Raw genomic sequence first — 27,572 nt, 5'->3', positions numbered from 1 at the left:
TCTATGGGTATCTTTTTCTATGAGGTGAGTCTCTTGCAGGCAACATATTGTTGGATCTTTCTTTTTAATCCAATCTGCCAGTCTATGTCTTTTGATTGATGAATTCAGGCCATTAACATTCAGGGTTATTATTGAGATATGATTTGGTTTCCCGGTCATTTGGTTCATTTTTTAAATTTTATTTATTTATTTGTTTGACACAACTTGTTTCCTCCTTTATTTGACAATTCCTTTAGGATAATTCCTCCCTTTGCTGATTTGCTTCTTTGTTTTTCATCTCTTCCTCATGGAATATTTTGCTGAGAATGTTCTGTAATGCTGGCTTTCTTTTTGTAAATTCTTTTAGCTTTTGTTTATCATGGAAGGATTTTATTTCATCGTCAAATTTGAGGGTAAGTTTTGCTGGGTATAAGATTCTTGGTTGGCATCCATTTTCTTTCAGGGCTTGAAAAATGTTGTTCCAGGCCCTTCTAGCTTTTAGGGTCTGGATTGAAAAATCTGCTGATATCCGTATTGTTTTCCCCCTGAATGTAATTTGGTTCTTTTCTCTCACAGCCTTTAAAATTCTGTCTTTATTTTGTATGTTAGGTATTTTCATTATAATGTGCCTTGGTGTTGGTCTGTTGTAATTTTGTGTATTTGGAGTCCTATAAGCCTCTTGAACTTGATTTTCCATTTCATTCTTCAGATTTGGGAAATTTTCTAATATTATTTCATTGAATAAATTGTTCATTTCTTTGGCTTGTTTCTCTAGGCCTTCCTCAATCCCAATAATTCTTAAATTTGGCCTTTTCATGATATCCCATAGTTCTTGTAGATTCTGTTCATGATTTCTTACCATCTTCTCTGTTTGTTCAACTTTGTTTTCAAGGTTAAATATTTTGTCTTCAATGTCTGAGGTTCTGTCTTCCAGGTGTTTTATCCTATTGATATGCTTTCTATGGAGTTCTTAATTTGGTTTATTGTTTCCTTCATGTCAAGGATTTCTGTTTCGTTTTTTTTTCAATATCTCTAACTCTTTATTGAAATGATCTTTTGCTTCCTGTATTTGCTCTTTTAACTGTCGATTGGTGCGATCATTCAATGCTTGCATTTGCTCTTTCATCTCATCATTCAGTGCCTGCATTTGCTCTTTCATCTCATCGTTTGCTTCTCTGATCATTTTAATTATGTACATTCTGAACTCCTTTTCTGTCATTTCTTCTGCCATGCTGTCATTGGGTTTTATTGATGTAACATCTAGATTTGTTTGCAGCATTTTCTTTCCTTGTTTTCTCATATTGTTCAGGTATCAGTGGACCACTGAGATATTGCAGATTTCCTCTATTGACGTACAATGTCCCCGAAGATTTCTATATATTTCCCCCCTTAGCCTTCAGTAGGCTGAAGTCTTGGAGGAAGTTGATAATGCGGTGCTCCACAAGGAAGCTGCCTCTCTAGGAGGCCTTCAGGTGGGGTATAATCCCTGCTAGTGGGCAGAGGTGCCTCCACTTGTTGACCAATGGTCATCCAAAGGGGACCTAGGCTGCGGGCTGAGGCAAGGCCTGTTTGGGCCTGAGTCTCTGGTTTTACCGTCCCTGTGGGGAAATCTCACCCAGCAGGGAAGACTCACCCGGTGGGGAGGTCTCGCTGGTCAGTTCCCTCCTAGAGGTTCCCCTCAATTTACAGCTACCGCCTGGGCTGGGCTGCCTTCCTCTGCAAAGTTCCCAGGGGCCCGGCCCTACCTCCTGGGCCTGGGAGCCTCACCCTTCGCAGATGAATCTCCTTAGGCTGCCCCTCCTCAGAGAATCTGCCCGCAGGCCTGGAACCTTCGCTCCGCCCTAAGCCTGTCTCTGTGCGGCTCTTCCACCCAGAAGCCTCCTAGATCCTGGGACCCTGCTCTGCACCTAATCGCCTGGCTATGCGGCCCCTCCTCTGAGCAGCCACCTGGGGCCCCGTACAATCGCTCTGAGTCCCAGAGACCCGCCACACACCTCTTCCTCCAGACTGCCGCCCAGTATTCCGGTGTGGTCACTAGGAGTCCAAGAAACTCACTGCGTGCCTCCACCTCCCACCAACCACCCGTAGCCCTGGGCAATCAATCACTCCGAGTCGAAGTGACCCTCCCCGTTCCTCCTCCTTCTCCAGATAACCCCCTGGGTGTTCAGGAGCAGTCGCTCTGAGTGGCTCTGAATCCACGTGACCCGCTACACGGGTCCTCTGGGCAACCGCCCGGAGCTCTGGTGCGGCCACTCAAGACCAAGCGACCCACCACGCTTCTCCTCCAGGCAGCCTCCCTGTGTTCAGGAGCTGTCACTTTAAGTCCAAACAACTCACCACTCGCCTTCTCCTCTGAGCAGCTGCCTGGAGCGCTAATGCAGTCACTGCGAGTCCAAACACCCCGCCGCGCTCCTCCTCCTCCTCCTCCTACTCCTCCGGGCAGGCCCCGGTGTTCAGAAGTGGTCTGAGTCCAAACAGCTCGCCACGCAGCCCCTCCTCTGGCAACTGCCTGTAGCTCTGGTATAGTCACTCTGAATCCAAGTGGCCACGCTCCTCTTCCTCGTTGTCCTCAGGGCAGGTGCCGGTGTTCAGAAGCAGTCGTTCTGAGTCCAAACTGCTCGCCGCGCGGCTTCTCCTCTGGCAACTGCCTGTAGCTCTGGTGCAGTCACTCCGAATCCAAGTGGCCACGCTCCTCCTCCTCCTCCTCAGGGCAGGCCCCGGTGTCCTGAGTCCACACAGCTCTCCTCGCCACTCCTCCCCTGGGCAGCCGCCGGAGCCCCAGTGGTTGCTCCGAGTCCCAGCGCTGTGCCGAGCGGCCTCCTTTACGGCGCTCCCAGTTGTCCGCGTTCACTGCTCCAGCGGGGGGAGGGGCGTCTCGCCGGCAGCTCTACTTCACAAAGTTTCCTGCGTTCCGGGACCACCGTCCCATCCAGGACGCCTTCCCATCGGGTGAGAGTCACCCAGCTGCTTTGAGTTGGTCCCAAGTGTCTCAATATCTCCTCTTTTGAATCCTGAGTCCTGGAACAACATGAAATGCAGCCACCCTCTAGGCCGCCATCTTGAAGCCTCCTTCTGACTCCAAACTTTGAATAGTTATGTTGGCCAATATTTATTGTTTTTTTTTTTCAAATCTATATATTAGATATTATTACTGATTTTCACAATTTTTTGAAGGTCTGATCTTATTTATTTGTTACTCTTAAAAATTGTTATTTTTGACTGGACTCAGACTTGGAAGTAGAAGCTCTCAGAGAGGAGAGCCTGCGTATCTTAACAATCTGTTCCTGGTGTTTATCTTTGGTTTCTTTCATTCTCTTGGCCCAAAGTTTGGCATATTCTGCAGCCTCTTCCTTATTCTTCTTAGTACCTGGCTCTTGTATTGCAGGACACATGGAGTAACAAGATGTTAAATCTTCAGTGCTTTGGTCCTGGTTTTTTTTTACCTTCCTTGTTTAAGGGTTTTCTAACAACATATTCGCGGACATCATCTTCCTTAGAGAGACTGAAAAGTCTGCAGATTCTACTAGCTCTTTTGGGTCCCAGTGACAAGGTACAGTAGTATCTGTAAGTACAAGAACATCTTTCTCTCCTTTTTTTTTTAACAATAACCGAGTTGAGAACCCTCAGATTGGCAACCACAATGCAATCTCGAACAGATTTGCGCGCTCTCTCTCCAGTTTGCCTTGCTCTATAACAGGAATGTCCCTTAGTCAGTAGCAGGCGAACCCAGTCACGGACAAGACACCCTGCTTCATGGGGAAACTTTGTTTATTGCTCCTGCCATTGATTTGGACTACAAAACCCTTCCATCCTTCACCCACAGCGTCAGCAACAACTTCTGTGGCCATGTGCTTCTCATAAAAAGTAGGAAGTCTGCATTCATCCTCTACTTCAATGAGTTTCTGGCAGTCAGTGGCTGGGAAGGAGATAGTCAGCTTCATCCTGCTGCAGCTGATTGCCCACAAGGCGTCACGAAAATGAACACACTTATTTTTTTCTAAAAGATCAACCATTTGGGGCTGGGGCTATAGCTCAGTGGGAGAGCGTTTGCCAAGCATATGTAAGGCACTGGGTTCAATTCTTAGCACCACATAAAAGTAAAGAAATAAAAGAAAAAATAAAGACATACTGTCTATCTATAACTACAAAAATTTTTTTAGAAGATTCACCATCTTTATGATAAACTTTGCTCATTATTTAATTCATTTATATATGTCTCAGCCCTTCCAGTTAGGATAATTTTCCTGCTTAATGAAAACATCCCTCAAAATTGTCTTTAGTGAGAGTAAAGTCTCTGTTTTTGTTCACCTAGAATACCTAATAGTAACTGATATTTATTGGTTGTCTACTATGCATAAAGGTTTTTTTTTTTTTTTTTTGCGGTGCTGGGGATTGAACCCAGGCACTCTTATGAACTGAAGTATATTCCCAGTCCCACAAAGTTCTTTTTTTTTTTTTAAAGCACTTTGCATGAATTCATTTAATCCTCACAGAACCCTGTAATAAGGCTATAGTGTGCTGACCCCTGCTGTATAAGGAGATACTATGATGATCTGAAAATATCCTTATTTAATTCCTAAAATATTGTGTCACTAAGGTTTTAATTTTAGTCTGACAATTTTTTTCTGGCTATTTGAAGATAATATTTCATTATTTCTGATGAGAAGAAAATTGTTAGTTTTATTGTTCCTGTTGTGGACTGATTTTAAGATGTTCTTTGTGGAGTTCTAAGGATTAACAGCAGTGTATTCAGATGAATCTTTTCATTTTTCCTGTTTGAGATTTGCTTTGACTCCAGACTCATGATGCATATTTTTCATTAGTAATGAAATATTTTCAGCAATTATCTTGTTGAATTCTATTGTTTTCTTTCTGTGATTACATTTAGCTATATGATAAACTTCTTCAGTATTTCCTTAGTATCTCTTCTGTCTTGTGCATATTTTATAAATCTCATTACTCTCTGTGCTTTACTGGCAATTTCTTTAGATCAGTTCTCTCTCTCTCTCTTTTTACCTGTTTACTAGTCATTAGTTTTAAATTTAAATTTAAAATTCTAGATATTCTGTTTGAAACATATGAATTGTCAATACATAAATATATATATGTGTGTGTGTGTATATATACATATACATATATATATTTTTTGCTTTGTTTTTGTTTTTGTTTTGGTACCAGGGATTGATCTTAGAGGGGCTCAACCACTGATCCACATCCCCAGTCTTTTTTTATATTTTATTTAGAGACAGGGTCTCAACTGAGTTGCTTAGGGCCTCACCATGTTGTTGAGGCTGGCTTTGAACTCATGATTCCCTTACCTCACCTTCCTGAGCCACTGGGATTACAAGCATGAGCCACCACACCTGGCTTCAGTACACAAATATTTTTGACTGATAAAATTAGAAGTTTCACATGGTTTAACCTAATACTTCTTTTAAAAAAAAATCTCTCAGATATTTTCAAAGCATTTTTAGATCTAGACAGATACAATACCTTTATTTATTTATTTTATTTTTATGTGGTGCTGAGGGTCGAACCCAGTGCCTCACATATGTGAGGCAAGTGTGCTACCACTGAGCTACAACACTAGTCCCTTTCAGGTATTTTTGATAGCTTATTGTTCCTTGCTTATTTTTTGTACCCAATAACTTCACCATGTGATGTATCCGATTCTACTGTTCCCCACCCTGTTGACTCTCATGCATTGCCTTTTTTTTTTTTTTTTTTGCAGTGCTGGGGACTGAACCCAGGGCTTCCCACATGCTAGGCAAGGGCTCTTCCACTGAGCCACAACCCTGACTGTACACACTGTTTCTTCATGAGTCTTTTTAACATTTATGAGCTCATGCTCATTAGGACTTTGTGGGAATTATAAAGTCTAAGTAGAAGTCACATTCTTCCAAGTAGGATTTGTATTATCTGTCAAGACCAATGTGAACTAATATCTGGATCATGTAGTTAGAGTGAATGTAAACCCCATTCCCACAAGAAGGGCTACTTGTGGTTTTTCAGATTGTCAAGGGGCCCTTTCTGATTCTTTCCACCCAGAGGCAAAGTCAAGTCAATTTCCCTGCAATCTCTTTATAGGATGGATCCCTCCCCCTCCTATTAATTTGTTTTTCACTTAAGTAGACCTGGCTTTGTATGGGGATCATTCTATATCTAACCTTCCAGAGATCCAAGGACTGGTCTACTTGCCACACAAAAACTGTTAAGGAATCCATGTTGGGGGACTGGCAACTGTCCTACAGAGGTACAAGTTTAACATGGGGTTTCCACTCTGAACTCATGCTTAAGTTACATTTGTTTGTTTGTTTGTTTGTTTGTTTTTAGTACTGGGGGGTTGAACTAAGGGGCACCTAACCACTGAGCCAACTCCAGCCCTTTTTTGTATTTTATTTAGAGACAGAGTCTCACCTGCCTTGCTAAGTTGCTGCGGCTGGCTTTGAACTTATAATCCTTCTGTCTCAGCCTCCCAAACCACTGGGATTACAGGTATGCACCACCACACCTGGCTTCAGCTTGTTTTTGATTTGAGGATTTCTCTTACTTTCTTACAAGCTTACTTTTGCATGTCAAGTGGTGTTTTACATATTTTACCCAGTATTTTAGATGTGTTTAGTCAGAGGGATACCAGGATATCTAGTCCATCACATGACTAGAAATGGAAGTACACATTCACATACCTCATATAATGTTTTATTATGTTTAGCTCTAGGTTGGTCATGACTTCCCCTCAAAATTTTGAAGGTATTATTCCCTTGTCTTTTAGAAACACTAGTTGTTGATAAATTATTTATATAGTTTCTCATGTCTGGCAAATTTTAAGTTTTTCTTATTATGCCTGATTTTTCTGCAGTGTCACTATTACATAAGTATGTGGGGATTTGTTTTCAGTTATTTTTTTTGATCCTAGGAGTAAATGCTTTTCTCAAGCTTTAGCTAGCAGCGTATTTCATATCTTGTTCCTCTGATTGATATAACCTCCATATTTTTTAACTTATTTTTCTTTCCACTAATCCTTCACTTTCTGTGCTTTAATTTCATTCCCTAAGCAATATACTCAAGTCACCAATTCTTTCTTTAATTGTCTATAATTTATTCTTTTATTTCATTGACTTTTAATTTCTTTTTAATACTTATTCTCACTATATTCTGCCTATTTCTATTTCAAAATTTCTATTTTTAATGTGGATGAGATTAATTAATTTCTACTTCTTATGTGGGTAAGATTGATTAATTTATATCTCCAAAAATCCTAATAACTTTAGGTTGGTCTTTTCTGGATTGTTTTTGCATTTTACTTTCATCTGGAGTGAATTAATCTTTCTACTGTTGAATCTTTGAATGATTTTAGTTAATATTAGATTTCTTCCTGTGCTTTGAAATTTCACTTTGTAGGCTCAATTTGAAGGGAGGGATTCTCTCTCTCTATATATCCCTTACCCTTCTTCTCTCCCTTAAGAACTGCACCCACATTGCCCTGGCTGTCTTGGGACCTCAAGCACCAAAGAACCAGAGGTCCAATTTTACTTGCCACTGCACACATTCCTTTCCTGGCCTGGGTGGCTGTTTTCATGCTTTTGCCCTTGGTATATCATTTTAATTTACCCCTTTTTATACAGGACCTACCAGTGATCTGTTTTTGGAGAAGAATATGAAGTTATGATACCATCTTCACTGGAAGTCTATCAGTTGGTTAAGACTTTAGTTATTAATCATATCTAAATTCCAGTTGCTTTGTATGTAAGAGAAGTCACCAACAGTAGCTATCTGTATCATATTTTGATGAAAATCTGATTACATAAATATTTAGAAGACTTCTGTTTTATTATTTAAACAATTCAGCTTAAACATGTAAATTATTTGGAACAATTTCAGCATGATCATCTTTCAAGATATGCACAGCTAGAAGAATCAATTAGAATCACAAGGGACTGGAGGTGAAACTATTTTTATTTAAGACATGGGTAACAATTTGTTAGTTATAGACAATAAACTACTGAGTTTTAAACTCAAGAGGTAGGGAATGAGTTGGTATGGAAACATCCCTCTTTACTCTTGCTTTTCTCCTTTCCTCCCTAGCACTGTTGAGTCCTGTTAGAGAAGGCTGTCTTTAGACTAGCAGGACCATTATGTAACCCTGCATGTTTCTACAAGCTGCGGGCTCTCTCCTGGAAAAAGCAAACTCCATAAATAGCAGACAATCAGCAGTTGTAGGATAGACCAGGGGGAGCAAGCCCATAAGTGCAAATAAACATACAACACCCCACCTTGGAGAGTTCAGGCTAATACATCAAATGCATTTGCCTTTGGGTAAATAAAGATCCACTGGCTGTCCACCCCAATCTCAGTGGTAAGTTTCACCCTGGGGTGATATTTTACTGCTATTGCCCTTGGAGTCAGTAAATATTTGTATGGAAAATATTATGCAAACCCCTGTTCCTGTTATTCCTACACCACTGGTTTCTAGAACCTAAAACATTTTTGTAAACTTACCTTTATTTTGGCATCAAATCTTTGTCTCTCCTGGGTTTTTTCCAATATAATTCTCAACCTTCAAAAAGTTTATTAAATTTGCAACTTTGAAATGAAGCATAGTATTTCCTTGCACATAAAAACAGACTCTTAATCTTGTAACACATTGTCTGCCCTATCAATCCTAGCATGGAAGCCCTGAGACTAGAAACTGCTGAGGAAGAGAGTATGTAAGAATTGCTGAGGTGTAGTGAGGAGGGAAAGGGATACTGCCCACAAGCCAATGCACAAATAAACCTGTGTGCTTTCCCCTTCCAATGACCAGGAAAGGAATATGACCCAGTTATGCCATTCCATGGTATTTATCCAAAAGAACAAAAATCAGCATACTATAGTGATACATGCATACCAATGTTTTAGCAACACAGTTCACAACAGTGAACTTATGGAACCAGCCCAGGTGCCTTGTCAACAGATGAACAGGTAAATAAAATGTGGTATATATACACAATGGAGAGTTACTCAGCCATAAAGAAGAATGAAATTATGTCAATTATGCCATTTGCTGGTAGTCGATAGAACTGGAGAACATCATGCTAAATGAAATAAGCCAGACTCAGAAAATCAAGGGTCAAATCTTTTCTCTCATATGTGGAAGCTGGAGAGAGAGAGAGAGGAGAGAGAGGAGAGAGAGAGAGGGGAGAGAGAGAGAGAGAGAGAGAGAGAGAGAGAGGGAGAGAGTGAGAGAGAATTTTGAAAATTTTGATCTCATGAAAATAATAGGAAGATTTAACAGAGTAGAGGAAGGGGAGGCAGGGGCACAGGGAAGTATTGGGAAATGAAATCTACCAAATTATGCTAAGTCCATATTTGAATATACTAGTTAAAATAATAATAATAGAAGGAAGATCAGCGGAATAGAATAAGCATATCAGGGGAGGAAGGAGGAGAGAGGGAAGGTAGCAGGGAATAAGCCTGGTCAAATTATGCTAGTGCATTTATGAATATGGCATAATGAATCCTACTATTATGCATAATAATAATGTACCAATTTTTAAAAAGGAACAGTTTTCTAGACTTGCTATTAAATCTTTCTGTGATTTGGTTGGCAAAGGAAAGGAGAACATTGCAAACTAATCTCAGCCCACTTGAGGTATCCTGGGTGGGTCAAGCAAAGGCTGTCATTCTTAGAACTAAAACAAACTCTGACCACATCATACTACAGATGGATCCTGACTTAGGTTGGTTTTGCTTAATGAGCTTTTGACTTCAGGATGGTGTGAAAGTGATATGCAATCAACTGAAACTATACTTAATTAATGTTGATCTCCTGGGCTAGCAACAGGTGGTATGATCTTCTCTTGCAATGCTGGGCAGGGACAGCAAGCTGCAACCCCCAGTCAGCCACAAAATCATGAGGGGAAACAACCTGCACCTCACAGTGGGCTCTGTGGCTAAGCTCTGATGGTTGGTAAATGTGTTAAATGCATTTTCAACTTAAGATAGTTTCAACTTACAATGGGTTCATCAGGAAGTAGCCCCCATTGTACACCTAGGATTATCGCACTCACCTGAGGACATGAGGAAAAATGCAACAGGATTAGGTGCAGTTTGAAGATGTGAGTGAAAAATGCAGCTTCGAACAACTACTGAAAAGTGGAAGATGGGAACTCAAGGTAATGAGAAAGTCTAATCGTTTTCCTCATGACTCAGATTAAGAAACTAGGCCCAGAGAGTCAAGGAACCCCTGCCAAACATTCCTGAGAGCAGCAGAAGTGGGGCTCTGTCCCCAATAGATCCATTTCCAGTTCTCTTCTGACCATTAAGTTCCTCTCTGTTAAATGTCTCAGGTGAAGATCCTATTTCACATTCTGTAGAATTTCATTTTACCAGCAAGAAGTGAGGCACTGACTCCTTTTAAGGAAAAGAATTAACTCATTTCATGGTAAAGGAAGGTTCCAGGCACAGGGCTCAAAATATGCAAAGGCCCAGAAGACATGTTTGAGCATGAGTGTGGGTCATAGTGAATAGTTCATGATAGCTGCAAAGCAAGTGCCTCAGGGTAAAAGTGTGTGTGTGTGTGTGTGTGTGTGTGTGTGTGTGTGTGTGTGTGTGTGTGTAGGGAGGTGGTACTGGTGACAGGAACATGATTCAAGAGTTAGATCTAGGGTCACCAAGGAATTTATATGCTGGTACAAATTGAATCATTTCCTTCCAAAATGTCCTAGTATCTGTGACTGTGAACTTACTTGGAAGTAGAGTCTTCACAGATGATTAAATGAAAAGGAGGTTACTATCCCAATATGAATGGTCTCTTTATGAAAAGGGGAAATCTGGACACAGACATACTGAAGGAAAATGATAAGGAACCAAAGGGAGAATGCCACTCACAAGTCAAGGGATGCAGAAGCTGCACGCAAGGAGAGAGGCAAAGAGAAGATTCTCCCTCAGCTCTCAGGAGGAACCAACCCTGCAACAGGTCTTACGACTTCTAGTCTCCAGGTTTCTGAGAGGATACATTTCTGTCCTTCACGCTATGTAATCGGGAGTACTTTTTTACAACAGCTCCAGAAAACTAATCCACAGACCAAAGTAAAGCATGTGGATTTTAATCCATGGATAAAGGAAAGTCACTGAAAAGTTTTATGTGGGGAATTCACATGGTCACTCTGCAAGTTAGAAAGATCATGCTCCTTCACAGTCACGTATGTGCATTTGGATCAGAGCAGGAAAGATGAGAGGCAGGAGTTCATTTAAATTCCTGAAACAGTTTAATGTGAATGATGACAGCAGCATTAGAAATGAACAGGGCAGGTTTACAAAGTATTGAGGAATAAATTGTCAAGGATGCCAGGTCCATGTTATTAGAGAAATGAAACCAGGAAAAAGGCATGTACCATGAGTTCACTTTAAAAAGGGGAAAATGCTTGATTTGGACTTGGACTTGAAAAATAAAATAAAAATCATGAAATAAAATTAACCTATGTTGAATGTAATTTGGTTATAAAGGCAACTATATACATTAATTTTAAATGAACAGAGAACAAATTGACAATTGTTTTGTATTTTGACTTTTTGTTTTCCTGAAAAGATTATGTGACACATTATGGCTGTCTTTACTTTCAGAGCAAGAGCCTACCAGAGATACTTGTACAAAAATAAAATGGAGAGTTTGATCACGACTCTCAGGGCCTCCTCTAATCCTGTGACAAGCCGATCATTCTCACTTGAAGTGCCTTTCACATTGCCATTATTTTCATTTTCTGTTTTAGTTGCCACTTAGTCTACTTCTGCCAGTGTCCTCACTTGTCAATCAATGGCTTAGGCTAGAAACAGGGCAGAAGCCTGGGGTCAATCTGGAATAATACACCTCAACATCTAGGGTTGTATGCTTTTTTCCCTCATCTTTGTTAATGGCAATGAGAGTTCCATGCTTAACAAAACTATAGTCACCATTTAAAATCTGTGCAAATTTCAAACCATTTATTTTATAGTTATCTTTCCACAAAAAGAGTGCTGGGTAGTGTAGAGAAAGGGGATGGCAGTGAAGGGCTGCAAACCAGGAGAGCAGCTCTGCCAGCAGCTCACTGGGCAGGCTCTTGCACCTTCCTCTTCACCATCTGGAAGAGGCAGAGTTGGGACTAGATGTCATCTAATGAGAAAAGTTTTATGTTTCAGTTTGTAGTATACAATTTATTTACTATGTGTTCATGGATAAGTCACAAACTTTCTAAAACCCCAAAACTCAGTTCTCATAAACAGAAAGCAAGAGTATTTGCTCATTATTGATTCATTACCATATTTCTGAAAGAAGGTGAGGTTATTAATATGAAGAAGAGGAGCTACTTTTCACCAAGCGGAGGCTACTGAGGGTGGTGATGATCACATTTTTGCACAGGAAAACACCTAATATAACATAGATATCAGTAATTAGCAAGTTCACTTCACTGTTTTAAAATTTTTATTGTACTTAGAAAAGGATTTATGTATCATGGAATCCTTAAAAACCCCTCGGCAGAGCGCTGATGCTCAGGGGGTACAATGTAAAAAGCAATATTATCGTCTGAGAATTTCTGGAAAACACAGTAAAGATGCAATGGTATTTATGGCTACCATAACATAATGGTATTTATGTTGTACTAGACATAGAAACAGATTCACTATTTTGATAAAGGATATTTTTGGTATCACATAAAAAAGAAAACATAAGATTTATAGATTCCTATGGAGGCAGGCTTTAAACAGGACATTCAGATGGAATTGTGGTGGGCTGGCTACCTAGTTCAATTTTTTAAAAAACTGGTAATTGATCTCATTATCTCCACCCTTGTTCTCCCCATTTCAGGATTTGAGTAATCTTTTAAAAATGTAAATCTGATTTATCGCTTCATTGCTCCAAACCTCCAATGGCTTCCCACTGACTCTCTGGGGTAAATCCAAATGCTTACCATGGTCCTTACTCATGTCTGATCTCATCTCATGACACACTGATTTCCTTTCCAACCTGTTCCTTGAACATACAGATCTCCTTTTTTCCTCAGGGCCTTTGCACATACACCTTCCTCTGCCCAGAACACTCTTTCCTCTACATTTCTGGCCAATTCATACTCGCCTTTTTGGCCTTGACTTAAATAAGCTCCTCAAGAGGCCTTTTCCAAACACCTGCACACTCCACCCTGCTCCACTACTCTATTTTAGGTTCTTGTATTATTCTTGCAACTCTGATTTTTTTCTTCATAGCATTTATTATAATTTAAGTTATATACTGATTTATGTTTCTGTCTATTGAACATCTGCCTCCTGCCCCTTCCCAACTCCAGTTCTAGGGTAACAATTTACAGAATGATGTAGTACATGATTCCAATTTCATGGGAAAACATGTTGAGAAATAAAACTAATGTTTTCTCCCTCCCTGTATGCCCTGTATGTCTGCTCATACCTTATTCTGTTCAGAAAGTACAACTGTCACTTTTATATCACTATTAAAAAATGGAAGAAGCTAACTTTATAAAGAAAAGAGGTTTAGTTCAGAGTTTTGGAAGCATGGTGCCTATATTGGCTCAGTTCTGGTGAGGGCATCTGAGCTGCATCCCACTATGGTAGATGGCAATGGCAGGAGCTCACAGAGGAACAGTGATCATGGAGCAAGGCAAGATGTCAAAGGGCAGGGAGGGGGCAGGCTCAGGTTTTTATGACAACTCTCTACACCAAGGGGTCACAGAAGAATACCTTAATCCCTCCTGAGGGCAGCTTCCCCAACAACCAAAGGACCTCCCACTAGGTTCCAATACCACCGACCACCATGCTGGAGACCAAGCCTCCAACACATGGACCCTTGGGGGACAAACCACATCCAAATCATAGAATACAGGTACTCATCTGTTTTCATCTTCATTGTCTCAAGGGAGGTACATGGCAAGGAGGGAAGACAGAATCCTTAGCTTTTCCAAAAATACCTGACTGAGTGGTTCTAATGTTAGAATAAGAAAAAAAAAAAAAAAAACTCTAAGAAACCTTAATAAGAAGTTTGGATTACTAAAATTTATACACTTAGCACAAGTGTCATTTCTTTAGCATTGCCAAATTTCTTTAGGGTTGCTCCAAGTGCATATATACTCAACACTACTCCTACATACAGTCATCTCTCAGGATCTACAGGGGATTATGAGACATGCCCTCTCTCCAACAGATACCACAATCCATGTATGCTTAAGTCCCTTATATAAAATGTTATCCTTGTATATAACCCACCTAATCTTTTTATGTACTTTAAATCATCTCTAGAGTACTGGTAATACTATACTATTTAAGGAATAAGGACAAGAAAATAAGAATCTGTACCTGTTCAGTATTTATGCATTTTTTTTCAGTGCTGGGGATCAAACTCAGGGCTTTGTATATGTTAGGTAAGTTCTCTGTCAGTGGGCTATATCCCCAGTTATTTTTCAGATATTTTTGATCTATGGTTGGTATAGATCTGTGGATGCAGAATACATAGAAAAGAAAATACAACTGTGGTTTGATGTTCTTAGAAAGCCCTGGACACATTTGATGACATGGATGTCCTGCCCTGTATTTAGAGCAAACCTTCCTAAAAGTCCTTGTATGTTGTCTCTTCTGCAATCAGTATTCTAGTGTGGGATACTCTGGGATACAGTAAGCCTGGGGGTAAGGGCAGGAGGTGGCAGGGAAGCAGATGGCCCTACACTATTTCTCAGTTTTTCCATGCCCACCAAGGTTAGTCTATTGGCCTTGACTGCATCATCTCAGTTGAGCACAGCAACATAGCTCTAACACAAGCCAAGAAGTTCCAAGTATTTTCTTAGACTACCATCAAAGTCAGAAATATGGGAATGAACACAAAATATTGTATCCATTTCATTACAGGTGTAGTCTCACACGGATCAGCCAAAACTGGAACTTGCCCCCTCGTGAGACTCTGCAAGTTAGAGAGCAAGACTCCTAAGGAAATTTCAGGTGCCCATCTCCAAGATGTGAGGGTCTAATGTTTAGGGTGGCCTCATTCATTTAATACTTCCTCACCACACTTATGCCATCACATAGACATCTTAGCCAATGATTTCAAAGAATCAAAATCAGAAGGGTCAAGGAAATTCTAGAGGCACAATTTACTTCCTGAATAAATATAAAATACTATAACCTTTCTCCGTCACTTAGAATCCATAACGTAGCAAATGCTGCCTTTGGCAAATAAAGGCAGCCCATCAAATGGGCAGTATCATTACTAAAGGCAGGGAAGTGATTCTGACAAAGAGAGGGGAGGTGATGGAACAGTTTATAGAGGGTTATACATATTTAGCAACTAATCCTTATTGCAGAGGACTGGTCTACATAAAAAAGGAGAAAAAAAGAGTTTTCAGTCTATATTCAGAAAGTTCTTGAGTAACAAACTGATGGTGCATCAAAATCATCTGTAACCAGCAACCCCCAGGGACAGAGGAACATGAGGAAAGCCTGCATCTCTTCTGGTGACATTACCCAGTATTGTACAAGGACTTAGACAAGGAAGCAGATTAATTTTTAAGGCCAACCTTCCAGACCAATAAGACCAAAAAGAAATCACCCTCACCAATTATTTGGGTGCTTTAACATTACAATACACAATTCGAGATACAAGATGAGTCAACAGGAAAGGTAATAACATGTCAATGTGAGTCCTATGTAACAAATAGGAGATCACTCAGTCACCTGACAGACAGAGATTAAACACTCACTGTATACCAGTGCTAACTCTACCTCAAATTATGGGCATTAGAGGAAGAAGTGCCTGAAAGGAGACAGGAAGGAGGAGGAAAAGAATAACCTGGTGACCTGATTTTCCTAGAAGCAGGTCAGTTTATTTTGCTCATTCATTTTTGATGCTACAGAGGACTGCTGCTAGCATGGCTGCATTTGAGCATCTCTGGAAGAATCAGGTCAGAGCATAACTTGAGCAGAGTAGAGCACTCTAAAGCAGGCTTAGCCAACCTACCTATGTGACTCTTGAGTTGCTATGCACAGCTGGTTTTCTCTGCAGGGGTGGGTGTTACCCTCCAGACACAGTGTACCCCAGGAGCTCAAGGCAGCACATACCTGGGTGGGCAGGGCTCTGTGTTACAGGCTTGGCTCATTGCTGGAGGACGGTGGACCATATCACACAAGCTGTCATTGACCGTCTGCTGGGTCTGGATGTGTAAGCACACAGCTATGGCTTCTTGATGGCCTGGAGGATGGAAAGAAAAACAATGCAAATGACACAGAATAGCCTCTTGTGGAGAGAAAGAAAATAAGGTCTTGGGTTTTCTCATTCATCAGTAGCTGCCTTTTTGACTACATCATGGGGCTGTAGGCTGAATTTCAGGGCATGAGTACAAGCAAACACCTTGACATCACCCAAAGTCTCCCCATCTTTGGAAGGCCTTCATTCACCTCTTAAGCTCAGTCACCTCTCCCCCAGGCCCACTCATTTTGATACATTTGATTCTCCATCTACATTCAGGCTTACCTGCATCTAAACCTACTTGAACCAGGAGTCCCTCCAAAAGAATCATTACAATGTTCCTTCCCATAATGTATAAGAGTTTCCCCAAGAGGAATTTTCATACCAGCTGCTAAAGAACAACATTTTCTCTATATCATTTCATATGTGCTAAATTCAATGTATAACTTTCAAATTTTTTCATTATAATTTGAGTTGTTCTCCACTTTTACTATAATTAGTAATATTTTGATTACTAACAAAAATAATAGCAATAATTTCCATTGAGAAAGGGTACAAAATACTTTCAAATAAGTTATTTGAGCCCACAATTATCTTGTGAGGTCAAAAATTGTATTCTTACCTCCATTTTATTAATTTAATAATAAGGAAACTGAAGTTTAGAAAGAGATGCAGACAGCAAAAAATAGTAGATTAAAAACTAAAAATTAAATTCCCTGCCTCCAAAATGCAATACATCCCAAAGTAGTGACTGCTCCTTGTTCAAATAAGAACTTTCATAGGTGTATTTTTCCTTTGAGGCCACAAAGATCAATCTCACCCCAAAGTCCGTGTTCTCAACCACTACTCTTTGTCTGTTGAGACATAAGAAAATTACCAGGAAATCAGAAAGGAATAAACTATAAATCAAAATTTTGATGAAGAAGTCAAATAAGAATGGTAATAGTCCCCGACCATGCTATTTGAAATATGCAAAAATATTCAGTTTCATGTTAGAATGCACGTTCCACTATGTTACAACATTGTGGTTCTTTTTCCAAATGCCATGCTTCAATCCAACCATTTTACAGCACTTTGCAGAATGCAGGATAGGCCAAAAACACTTACAAAATATGTATTTGTGATATCTAGTTCTTTCCAACAAATTTTCTCCTGCTGTCTTCCGTTGTAATTTTATGCTGCCTGACATGGTGGGATGCAGTCTTAAATCTACATGCATCCTCCTTGAACTTTTAAAATAAACACTGGCTAACCTGAAATGTAAGAAGATACTGCTACAACTTCATAACTGTTTCTTAGGTGCAAATGCCAAAACTTCCTTAGTGACTTGACAGGTATATAATGTTCATTTTCTAGTAGGTTTCATTCTTTTTTATCTGAGAAAAATCCAGTTCCCTTTGGAAAACACTTTAATTGGAAATAAAAATTCTTTAGAAAATATATTGAGACTATTATGAATATCCTTTGGAGACTTGGTGGGTGGACCTTAACCACTATTTTAACCATTTTTGAATGGAACTGTATAACACTTGTGACACACTTTTCTGTCTTACAGAAAGTCTGTGGAAAAGAATTTAAAATTTTACTAGATGATTTGGCATAGTTTTTTTAAAATTTTAATTAAAAATCATAAATTTACATAGGGCAATGTTGTTTGATTCATTCTGTTATATTTTCCCCTTCCCCCCCACCACTCCCACGCCTCTTTTCCCTCTATACAGTCCTTCCTTCCTCCATTCTTAACACCCTCCTTATCCCTAACCCTAAACCTAACCCTAACCCTAATGCTAACCCCTCCTACCCCCACTTATATGTCCTCATCTGCTTATCAGCGAGATCATTCGTCCTTTAGTTTTTTGAGATTCGCTTATCTCACTTAGCATGATATCCTCCAATTTCATCCATTTGCCTGCAAATGCCATAATTCTATCATTCTTCATGGCAGAATAATATTCCATTGTATATATGTGCCACAGTTTCTTTATCCATTCATCAACTGAAGGGTACCTAGGTTGGTTCCACAATCTGGCTATTGTGAATTGAGCAGCTATGAACATTGATATGGCTGTATCTCTGTAGTATGCTGATTTTAAGTCCTTTGGGTATAGGCCAAGGAGTGGGATAGCTGGGTCAAATGGTAGTTCCATTCCAAGCTTTCTGAGGAATCTCCATATTGCTTTCCAGAGTGGGTGCACTAATTTGCAGCCCCACCAGCAATGTATGAGTGTACCTTTTTCCCCACATCCTCGCCAACACCTGTTGTTGCTTGTATTCTTGATATTCGCCATTCTAATTGGGGTGAGATGAAATCTTAGGGTAGTTTTGATTTGCATTTCTCTTATTACTAGAGATGTTGAACATTTTTCCATATCTCTGTTGAATGCTTGTACATAATCTTCTGTGAAGTATCTGTTCATTTCCTTAGCCCATTTGTTAATTGGATTATTTGAATTCTTGGAGTAGAGTTTTTTGAGTTCTTTATAGATTCTGGAGATTAGTGCTCTCTCTGAAGTATGAGTGGCAAAGATATTCTCCCACTCTGTAGGCTCTCTCTTCACATTACTGATAGTTTCCTTTGCTGAGAGAAAGCTTTTTAGTTTGAATCTATCCCAGTTGTTGATTCTTGCTTTTATTTCTTGGGCTATGGGAGTCCTGTTAAGGAAGTCTGATCCTAAGCCAACAAGTTGAAGGTTTGGACCTATTTTTTCTTCTATAAGATGCAGGGTCTCTGGTCTGATTCCGAGGTCCTTGATCTATTTTGAGTTGAGTTTTGTGCAGGGTGAGAGATAGGGATTTACTTTCATTCTGTTGCATATGGATTTCTAGTTTTCCCAGCACCATTTGTTGAAGAGGCTATCTTTTCTCCTTTGCATATTTTTGGCCCCTTTGTCTAGTATGAGAAAATTGTATTTATTTGTGTTTGTGTCCATGTCCTCTGTTCTGTACCATTGATATACCTGTCTATTTTGGTACCAATACCATGCCGTTTTTGTTACCATTGCTTTGTAATAGAGTTGAAGATCTGGTATTGCAATACCCCCTGCTTCGCTCTTTCTACTGAGGATTGCTTTAGCTATTCTGGGTTTTTTAATCTTCCAGATGAATTTCATAATTGCTTGCTCTATTTCTGTAAGGTACATCATTGGGATTTTAATTGGAATTGCATTGAATCTGTATAGCACTTTTGGTAGTATGGCCATTTTGACAATATTAATTCTGCCTATCCAAGAACATGGAAAATCTTTCCATCTTCTAAGGTGTTCTTTAATTTCTTTCTTTAGTGTTGTATAGTTCTCATTGTAGAGGTCTTTCACCTCTTTTGTGAGATTGATTCCCAAGTATTTTATTTTTTTTGATGCTATTGTGAATGGGGTAGTTTTCCTAATTTCTCTTTCTGAAGATTCATCACTTATGTATAAAAATGCATTGGATTTATGAGCATTGATCTTGTAACCTGCTACTTTACTGAATTCACTTATGAGTACTAAGAGTTTTCTGGTGGAAATTCCAGGTTCCTCTAAATATATAATCATGTCATCAGCGAACATGGATAGTTTGAGTTCCTCTTTTCCAATTTGTATCCCTTTAATTTCTTTGGTTTGTCTAATTGCTCTGGCTAGAGTCTCAAGAATGATATTGAATAGAAGTCGTGAAAGAGGGCATCTCTGCCTTGTTCCAGTTTTTAGGGGGAATGCTTTCAGTTTTTCACCATTTAGAATGATATTGGCCATGGGCCTAGCGTAGATGGCCTTTACAATGTTAAGGAATGTTCCAACTACCCCAGTTTTCTCTAGTGTTTTGAGCATGAAGGGATGCTGTATTTTATCAAATGCTTTTTCTGCATCCATTGAAATAATCATGTGATTCTGAACTTTTAGTCTGTTGATACGGTGAATGACATTTATTGATTTCCGGATGTTGAACCAACCTTGCATCCCTGGGATAAAACCCACTTGAGGTTTTTCAAGATGGCGGCCTAGAGGATGGCTGCATTTCATGTTGCTCCAGGACTCAGGATTCAAAAGAGGAGATATTGAGACGCTTGGGACCAACTCAAAGCAGCCGGGTGACTCTCACCCCCTGGGGGGGCATCCCGGATGGGACGGGGGTCCCGGAACGCAGGAAACTTTGTGAAGTAGAACTGCCGGCGAGACGCCCCTCCCCCCGCTGGAGCAGTGAACTCAGACAGCTGGGAGCGCGTAAAGGAGGCCGCTTGGCACAGCGCTGGGACTCGGAGCAGCCACTGGGGCTCCAGCGGCTGCCCAGGGGAAGAGTGGCGAGGAGAACTGTGTGGACTCAGGACACCGGGGCCTGCCCTGAGGAGGAGGAGAGGAGCGTGGCCACTTGGATTCGGAGAGACTGCACCAGAGCTACAGGCGGTTGCCAGAGAAAGGGCTGCGTGGCGAGCTGTTTGGACTCTGACCACTTCTGAACCCCGGGGCCTGCCCGGAGGAGTAGGAGAAGGAGGAGAAGGAGCACGGCGGGTCCTTTGGACTCGCAGTGACTGCATTAGCGCTCCAGGCGGCTGCTCAGAGGAGAAGGCTAGTGGTGAGTTGTTTGGTCTTAAAGTGACAGCTCCTGAACACAGGGGGGCTGCCTGGAGGAGAAGCGTGGTGGGACGCTTGGTCTTGAGTGGCCGCACCTGAGCTCCAGGCGGTGCCCAGAGGACCTGTGCAGCGGGTCACGTGGATTCAGAGCCACTCAGAGGGACTGCTCCTGAACACCCGGGGGGTTATCTGGAGAAGGAGGAGGAACGGGGAGGGTCACTTCGACTCGGAGTGATTGATTGCCCCGGGCTACGGGTGGTTGGTGGGAGGAGGAGGCACGAAGTGAGTTCCTTGGACTCCTAGTGACCGCACCGGAATACTGGGCGGCTGTCTGGAGGAAGAGGCCTGTGGCGGGTCTCTGGGACTCAGAGCGATTGTTCGGGGCCACAGGTGACTGCTCAGAGGAGGGGCCACGCAGCCAGGCGATTAGTTGCAGAACAGGGTCCCAGGATCTAGGAGGCTTCTGGGTGGAAGAGCCGCACAGAGACAGGCTTAGGGCGGAGCGAAGGTTCCAGGCCTGTGGGCAAATTCTCTGAGGAGGGGCAGCCTAAGGAGATTCATCTGCGAAGGGTGAGGCTCCCAGGCCCAGGAGGTAGGGCCGGGCCCCTGGAAACTTTGCAGAGGAAGGCAGCCCAGCCCAGGCAGTAGCTGTAAATTGAGGGGAACCTCTAGGAGGAAACTGACCAGCTAGACCTCCCCACTGGGTGAGTCTTCCCTGCCTGGTGAGGTTTCCCCACAAGAACGGTAAAACCAGAGACACAGGCCCAAACAGGCCTTGCCTCAGCCCACAGCCTAGGTCCCCTTTGGATGACCATTGGTCAACAAGTGGAGGCACCTCTGCCCACTAGCAGGGAATATACCCCACCTGAAGGCCACCACTCCTAGAGAGGCAGCTTCCTTGTGGAGTACCGCATTATCAACTTCCTCCAAGACTTCAGCCTACTGAAGGCTAAGAGGGGATATATATAGAAATCTTCAGGGACATTGTAAATCAACAGAGGAAATCTGCAATATCTCAGCGGTCCACTGATATCTGAACAATATGAGAAAACAAGGAAAGAAAATGCTGCAAACAAATCTAGATGTTACATCAATAAAACCCAATGACAGCATGGCAGAAGAAATGACAGAAAAGGAGTTCAGAATGTACATAATTAAAATGATCAGAGAAGCAAACGATGAGATGAAAGAGCAAATGCAAGCATTGAATGATCACACCAATCGACAGTTAAAAGAGCAAATACAGGAAGCAAAAGATCATTTCAATAAAGAGTTAGAGATATTGAAAAAAAACCAAACACAAATCCTTGACATGAAGGAAACAATAAACCAAATTAAGAACTCCATAGAAAGCATATCCAATAGGATAGAACACCTGGAAGACAGAACCTCAGACATTGAAGACAAAATATTTAACCTTGAAAACAAAGTTGAACAAACAGAGAAGATGGTAAGAAATCATGAACAGAATCTACAAGAACTATGGGATATCATGAAAAGGCCAAATTTAAGAATTATTGGGATTGAGGAAGGTCTAGAGAAACAAGCCAAAGGAATGAACAACCTATTCAATGAAATAATATCAGAAAATTTCCCAAATCTGAAGAATGAAATGGAAAATCAAGTTCAAGAGGCTTATAGGACTCCAAATACACAAAATTACAACAGACCCACACCAAGGCACATTATAATGAAAATACCTAACATACAAAATAAAGACAGAATTTTAAAGGCTGTGAGAGAAAAGAACCAAATTACATTCAGGGGGAAACCAATACGCATATCAGCAGATTTTTCAATCCAGACCCTAAAAGCTAGAAGGTCCTGGAACAACATTTTTCAAGCCCTGAAAGAAAATGGATGCCAACCAAGAATCTTATACCCAGCAAAACTTACCTTCAAATTTGACGATGAAATAAAATCCTTCCATGATAAACAAAAGCTAAAAGAATTTACAAAAAGAAAGCCAGCATTACAGAACATTCTCAACAAAATATTCCATGAGGAAGAGATGAAAAACAAAGAAGCAAATCAGCAAAGGGAGGAATTATCCTAAAGGAATTGTCAAATAAAGGAGGAAACAAGTTGTGTCAAACAAATAAATAAACAAAATTTTAAAAATGAACCAAATGACCGGGAAACCAAATCGTTTCTCTATAATAACCCTGAATGTTAATGGCCTGAATTCATCAATCAAAAGACACAGACTGGCAGACTGGATTAAAAAGAAAGATCCAACAATATGTTGCCTGCAAGAGACTCACCTCATAGAAAAAGATACCCATAGATTAAAGGTGAAAGGATGGGGAAAAACATACCATGCACATGGACTCAGCAAAAAAGCTGGAGTATCCATCCTCATTTCCGATAATGTGGACTTCAAGCCAAAGTTAGTCAGAAGGGATAAAGAAGGTCATTTCATACTGCTTAAGGGAAGCATAAATCAGCAAGATATAACAATCATAAACATCTATGCCCCAAACAGTGGCTCATCTATGTATGTCAAACAAATCCTTCTCAATTTCAGAAACCAAATAGACCACAACACAATAATACTAGGTGATTTTAACACGCCGCTCTCACCACTGGACAGATCTTCCAGACAAAAATTGAGCAAAGAAACCATAGATCTCAACAACACAATCAATAATTTAGACTTAACGGACATTTATACAATATTCCATCCAACCAAGAGTGAATACACTTTCTTCTCAGCAGCACATGGATCCTTCTCTAAAATAGACCATATATTATGCCACAAAGCTAATGTTAGCAAATACAAGAAGATAGAGACACTAGCATGTATTCTATCAGATCATAATAGATTGAAGTTAGAAATAAATAAAGAGTAAAAAACAGAAACTACTCCAACACCTGAAGATTAAACAATATGCTATTATATGATGAATGGATAACAGAAGATATTAGGAAGGAAATTAAAAAATTCTTAGAGGTAAATGAGAACAAAGAAACATCATATCAAAATCTCTGGGACACTATGAAAGCAGTACTTAGAGGGAAATTTATTTCATGGAGCGCATTTAATAAAAGAAGTAAAACTCAACAAATAAACAACCTAACACTACAGCTCAAAGCCCTAGAAAAAGAAGAACAGAACAGCACCAAAAGTAGTAGAAGACAGGAAATAGTTAAACTCAGAGCTGAAATCAATGAAATTGAAACAAAAGAAACAATACAAAAAATTGACAAAATAAATAGTTGGTTCTTCGAAAAAATAAACAAAATTGATAAACCTTTAGCCACACTAACAAAGAGAAGACGAGAGAAAACCCAAATCACTAAAATTCGGAATGAACAAGGAAATATCACAACAGACAGGATGGAAATACAAAACATAATTAGAAGCTATTTTGAAAATCTATACTCCAACAAAATAGAAAATTTCGAAGACATCAACAGGTTTCTAGAGACATATGAATTGCCTAAACTGAATGAGGAGGACATAAACAATTTAAATAGACCAATTTCAACTACTGAAATAGAAGGAGTCATCAAAAGCCTACCAACAAAGAAAAGTCCGGGACCAGATGGGTTCTCAGCCGAGTTCTACAAAACCTTTAAGGAAGAGCTCATTCCAATATTTCTCAAAGTATTCCATAAAATAGAAGAGGAGGGAACCCTCCCAAACTCATTCTATGAAGCCAGTATCACACTGATACCTAAACCAGACAGAGACTCATCAAGGAAAGAAAATTTCAGACCAATATCCTTAATGAACATCGACGCAAAAATTCTCAACAAAATTTTAGCAAATCGCATACAAAAACATATTAAAAAGATAGTGCACCATGATCAAGTGGGTTTCATCCCAGGGATGCAAGGTTGGTTCAACATCAGGAAATCAATAAACGTAATTCACCATATTAATAGACTTAAAGTCAAGAATCACATGATTATTTCAATAGATGCAGAAAAAGCATTTGATAAAATATAGCACCCCTTCATGCTCAAAACACTAGAAAAAATAGGGATAGTGGGAACATTCCTTAACATTGTAAAGGCCATTTATGCTAAGCCCATGGCTAATATCATTCTAAATGGTGAAAAACTGAAAGCATTCCCCCTAAAAACTGGAACAAGGCAGGGATGCCCTCTTTCACCACTTCTATTCAACATCGTTCTTGAGAGTCTGGCCAGAGCAATTAGACAAACCAAAGAAATTAAAGGGATACGAATTGGAAAAGAAGAACTCAAACTATCCCTGTTCGCTGATGACATGATTATATATTTAGAGGAACCTGGAAATTCCACCAGAAAACTCTTAGAGCTCATAAGTGATTTCAGTAAAGTAGCAGGTTACAAGATCAATGCCCATAAATCCAACGCATTTTTATACATAAGTGATGAATCTTCAGAAAGAGAAATTAGGAAAACTACCCCATTCACAATAGCCTCAAAAAAAAAATAAAATACTTGGGAATCAATCTCACAAAAGAGGTGAAAGACCTCTACAATGAGAACTATACAACACTAAAGAAAGAAATTAAAGAACACCTTAGAAGATGGAAAGATCTTCCATGTTCTTGGATAGGAAGAATTAATATTGTCAAAATGGCCATACTACCTAAAGTGCTATACAAATTCAATGCAATTCCAATTAAAATCCCAATGACGTACCTTACAGAAATAGAGCAGGCAATTATGAAATTCATCTGGAAGAATAAGAAACCCAGAATAGCTAAAGCAATCCTTAGCAGGAAGAGTGAAACAGGGGGTATTGCAATACCAGATCTTCAACTCTACTACAAAGCAATAGTAACAAAAACGGCATGGTATTGGTACCAAAATAGAAAGGTAGATCAATGGTACAGAATGGAGGACACGGACACAAACCCAAATAAATACAATTTTCTCATACTAGACAAAGGGGCCAAAGATATGCAATGGAGAAAAGATAGCCTCTTCAACAAATGGTGCTGGGAGAATTGGAAATCCATATGCAACAGAATGAAACTAAACCCATATCTCTCACCATGCACAAAACTAAACTCAAAATGGATTAAGGACCTCGGAATCAGACCAGAGACCCTGCAGATTATAGAAGAAAAAGTAGGTCCAAATCTTCACCTTGTTGGTCTAGGACCAGACTTCCTTAACAGGACTCCCATAGCAGAAGAAATAAAAGCTAGAATCAACCACTGGGATAGATTCAAACTAAAAAGCTTTCTCTCAGCAAAGGAAACTATCAGCAATGCGAAGAAAGAGCCTACAGAGTGGGAGAATATCTTTGCCAATCATACTTCAGATAGAGCACTAATCTCCAGAATCTATAAAGAACTCAAAAAACTCTACTCCAAGAATTCAAACAGTCCAGTCAACAAATGGGCTAAGGAAATGAATAGACACTTCACAGAAGAAGATCTACAAGCAATCAACAAACATATGGAAAAATGTTCAACATCTCTAGTAATAAGAGAAATGCAAATCAAAACCACCCTAAGATTCCATCTCACCCCAATTAGAATGGCGATTATCAAGAATACGAGCAAGAACAGGTGTTGGTGAGGATGTGGGGAGAAAGGTACACTCATACACTGCTGGTGGGGTGCAAATTAGTGCAGCCACTATGGAAAGCAGTGTGGAGATTCCTTAGAAAACTTGGAATGGAACCACCATTTGACCCAGCTATCCCACTCCTTGGCCTATACCCAAAGGACTTAAAATCTGCATACTACAGAAATACAGCCACATCAATGTTCATAGCTGCTCAATTCACAATAGCCAGACTGTGGAACCAACCTAGATGCCCTTCAATTGATGAGTGGATAAAGAAACTGTGGTATATATATACAATGGAATATTACTCAGCCATAAAGAATGATAAAATTATGGCATTTGCAGGCAAATGGATGAAATTGGAGAATATCATGCTAAGTGAGATAGGCCGATCTCAAAAAGCCAAAGGACGAATGATATCGCTGATAAGTGGAGGATGACACATAATGGGGGGGAGGGAAGGGTTAGAGTTAGGGTTAGGGAGGGGGGTAAGTATGGAGGAAGGAACTACTGTATAGAGGGTAAAGAGGGGTGGGAGGGGTGGGGGGAAGGGAAAAAATAACAGAATGAATCAAACAACATTGCTCTATGTAAATTTATGATTACACAAATGGTATGCCTTTACGCCATGTACAAACAGAGAAACAACATGTATCCCATTTGTTTACAATAAAAAAAAAAACCCCACTTGATCGTGGTGCACTATTTTTTTAATATATTTTTGTATGCGATTTGCTAAAATTTTGTTGAGAATTTTTGCATCGATGTTCATTAAGGATATTGGCCTGAAATTTTCTTTCCTCGATGTGTCTCTGTCTGGTTTAGGTATCAGGGTGATATTGGCTTCACAGAATGGGATTGGGAGGGTTCTCTCCTCTTCTATTATATGGAATACTTTCAGAAGTATTGGAATAAACTCTTCTATAAAAGTTTTGTAGAACTCGGCTGAGAACCCATCTGGTCCCGGACTTTTCTTTCTTGGTAGGCTTTTGATGACCTCTTCTATTTCATTGCTTGAAATTGATTTATCTAAGTTGTGTATGTCCTCCTGGTTCAGTTTAGGTAATTCATATGTCTCTAGAAACTTGCTGATGTCTTTGAGGTTTTCTGTTTTGTTGGAGTATAGATTTTCAAAATAGCTTCTAATTATGTTTTGTATTTCACTCATGTCTGTTGTGATATTTCCTTGTTCATTCCGAATTTTAGCAATTTGAGTTTTCTCCCTCTTTCTCTTTGTTAGTGTGGCTAAGGGTCTATCAATTTTGTTTATTTATTCAAAGAACCAACTATTTATTTTGTTAATTTTTCCGATTGTTTCTTTTGTTTCAATT

At 40.0% G+C, this 27,572-nt stretch overlaps 1 protein-coding gene and 1 pseudogene across 5 annotated transcripts in view; both read right to left on the bottom strand.

Annotated features, from left to right (window-relative positions):
• Window positions 1-27,572, bottom strand: part of LOC306654118 (endophilin-A3) — a 578,788-nt gene that overhangs the window by 94,978 nt on the left and 456,238 nt on the right. For all 4 annotated transcript variants that reach the window (XM_079127387.1, XM_079127380.1, XM_079127379.1 and 1 more), the window contains one exon: window positions 16,051-16,180. In XM_079127387.1, coding sequence (XP_078983513.1) covers window positions 16,051-16,180 — 130 coding nt within the window. The remainder of the gene's footprint in view (window positions 1-16,050; window positions 16,181-27,572) is intronic.
• On the bottom strand, window positions 3,095-4,313 carry LOC306654122 (small ribosomal subunit protein eS6-like; annotated as a pseudogene). The gene has a single exon. The product of its transcript is annotated as a small ribosomal subunit protein eS6-like (transcript).

This window comes from Sciurus vulgaris, assembly GCF_902686455.1.
Source record: "Sciurus vulgaris genome assembly, chromosome: 2".
In the NCBI taxonomy this organism is placed as follows: Eukaryota; Metazoa; Chordata; class Mammalia; order Rodentia; family Sciuridae; genus Sciurus; species Sciurus vulgaris.
The sequence above is the reverse complement of the archived record's forward strand: the minus strand, read 5'-3'. Positions and strand labels throughout refer to the sequence as shown.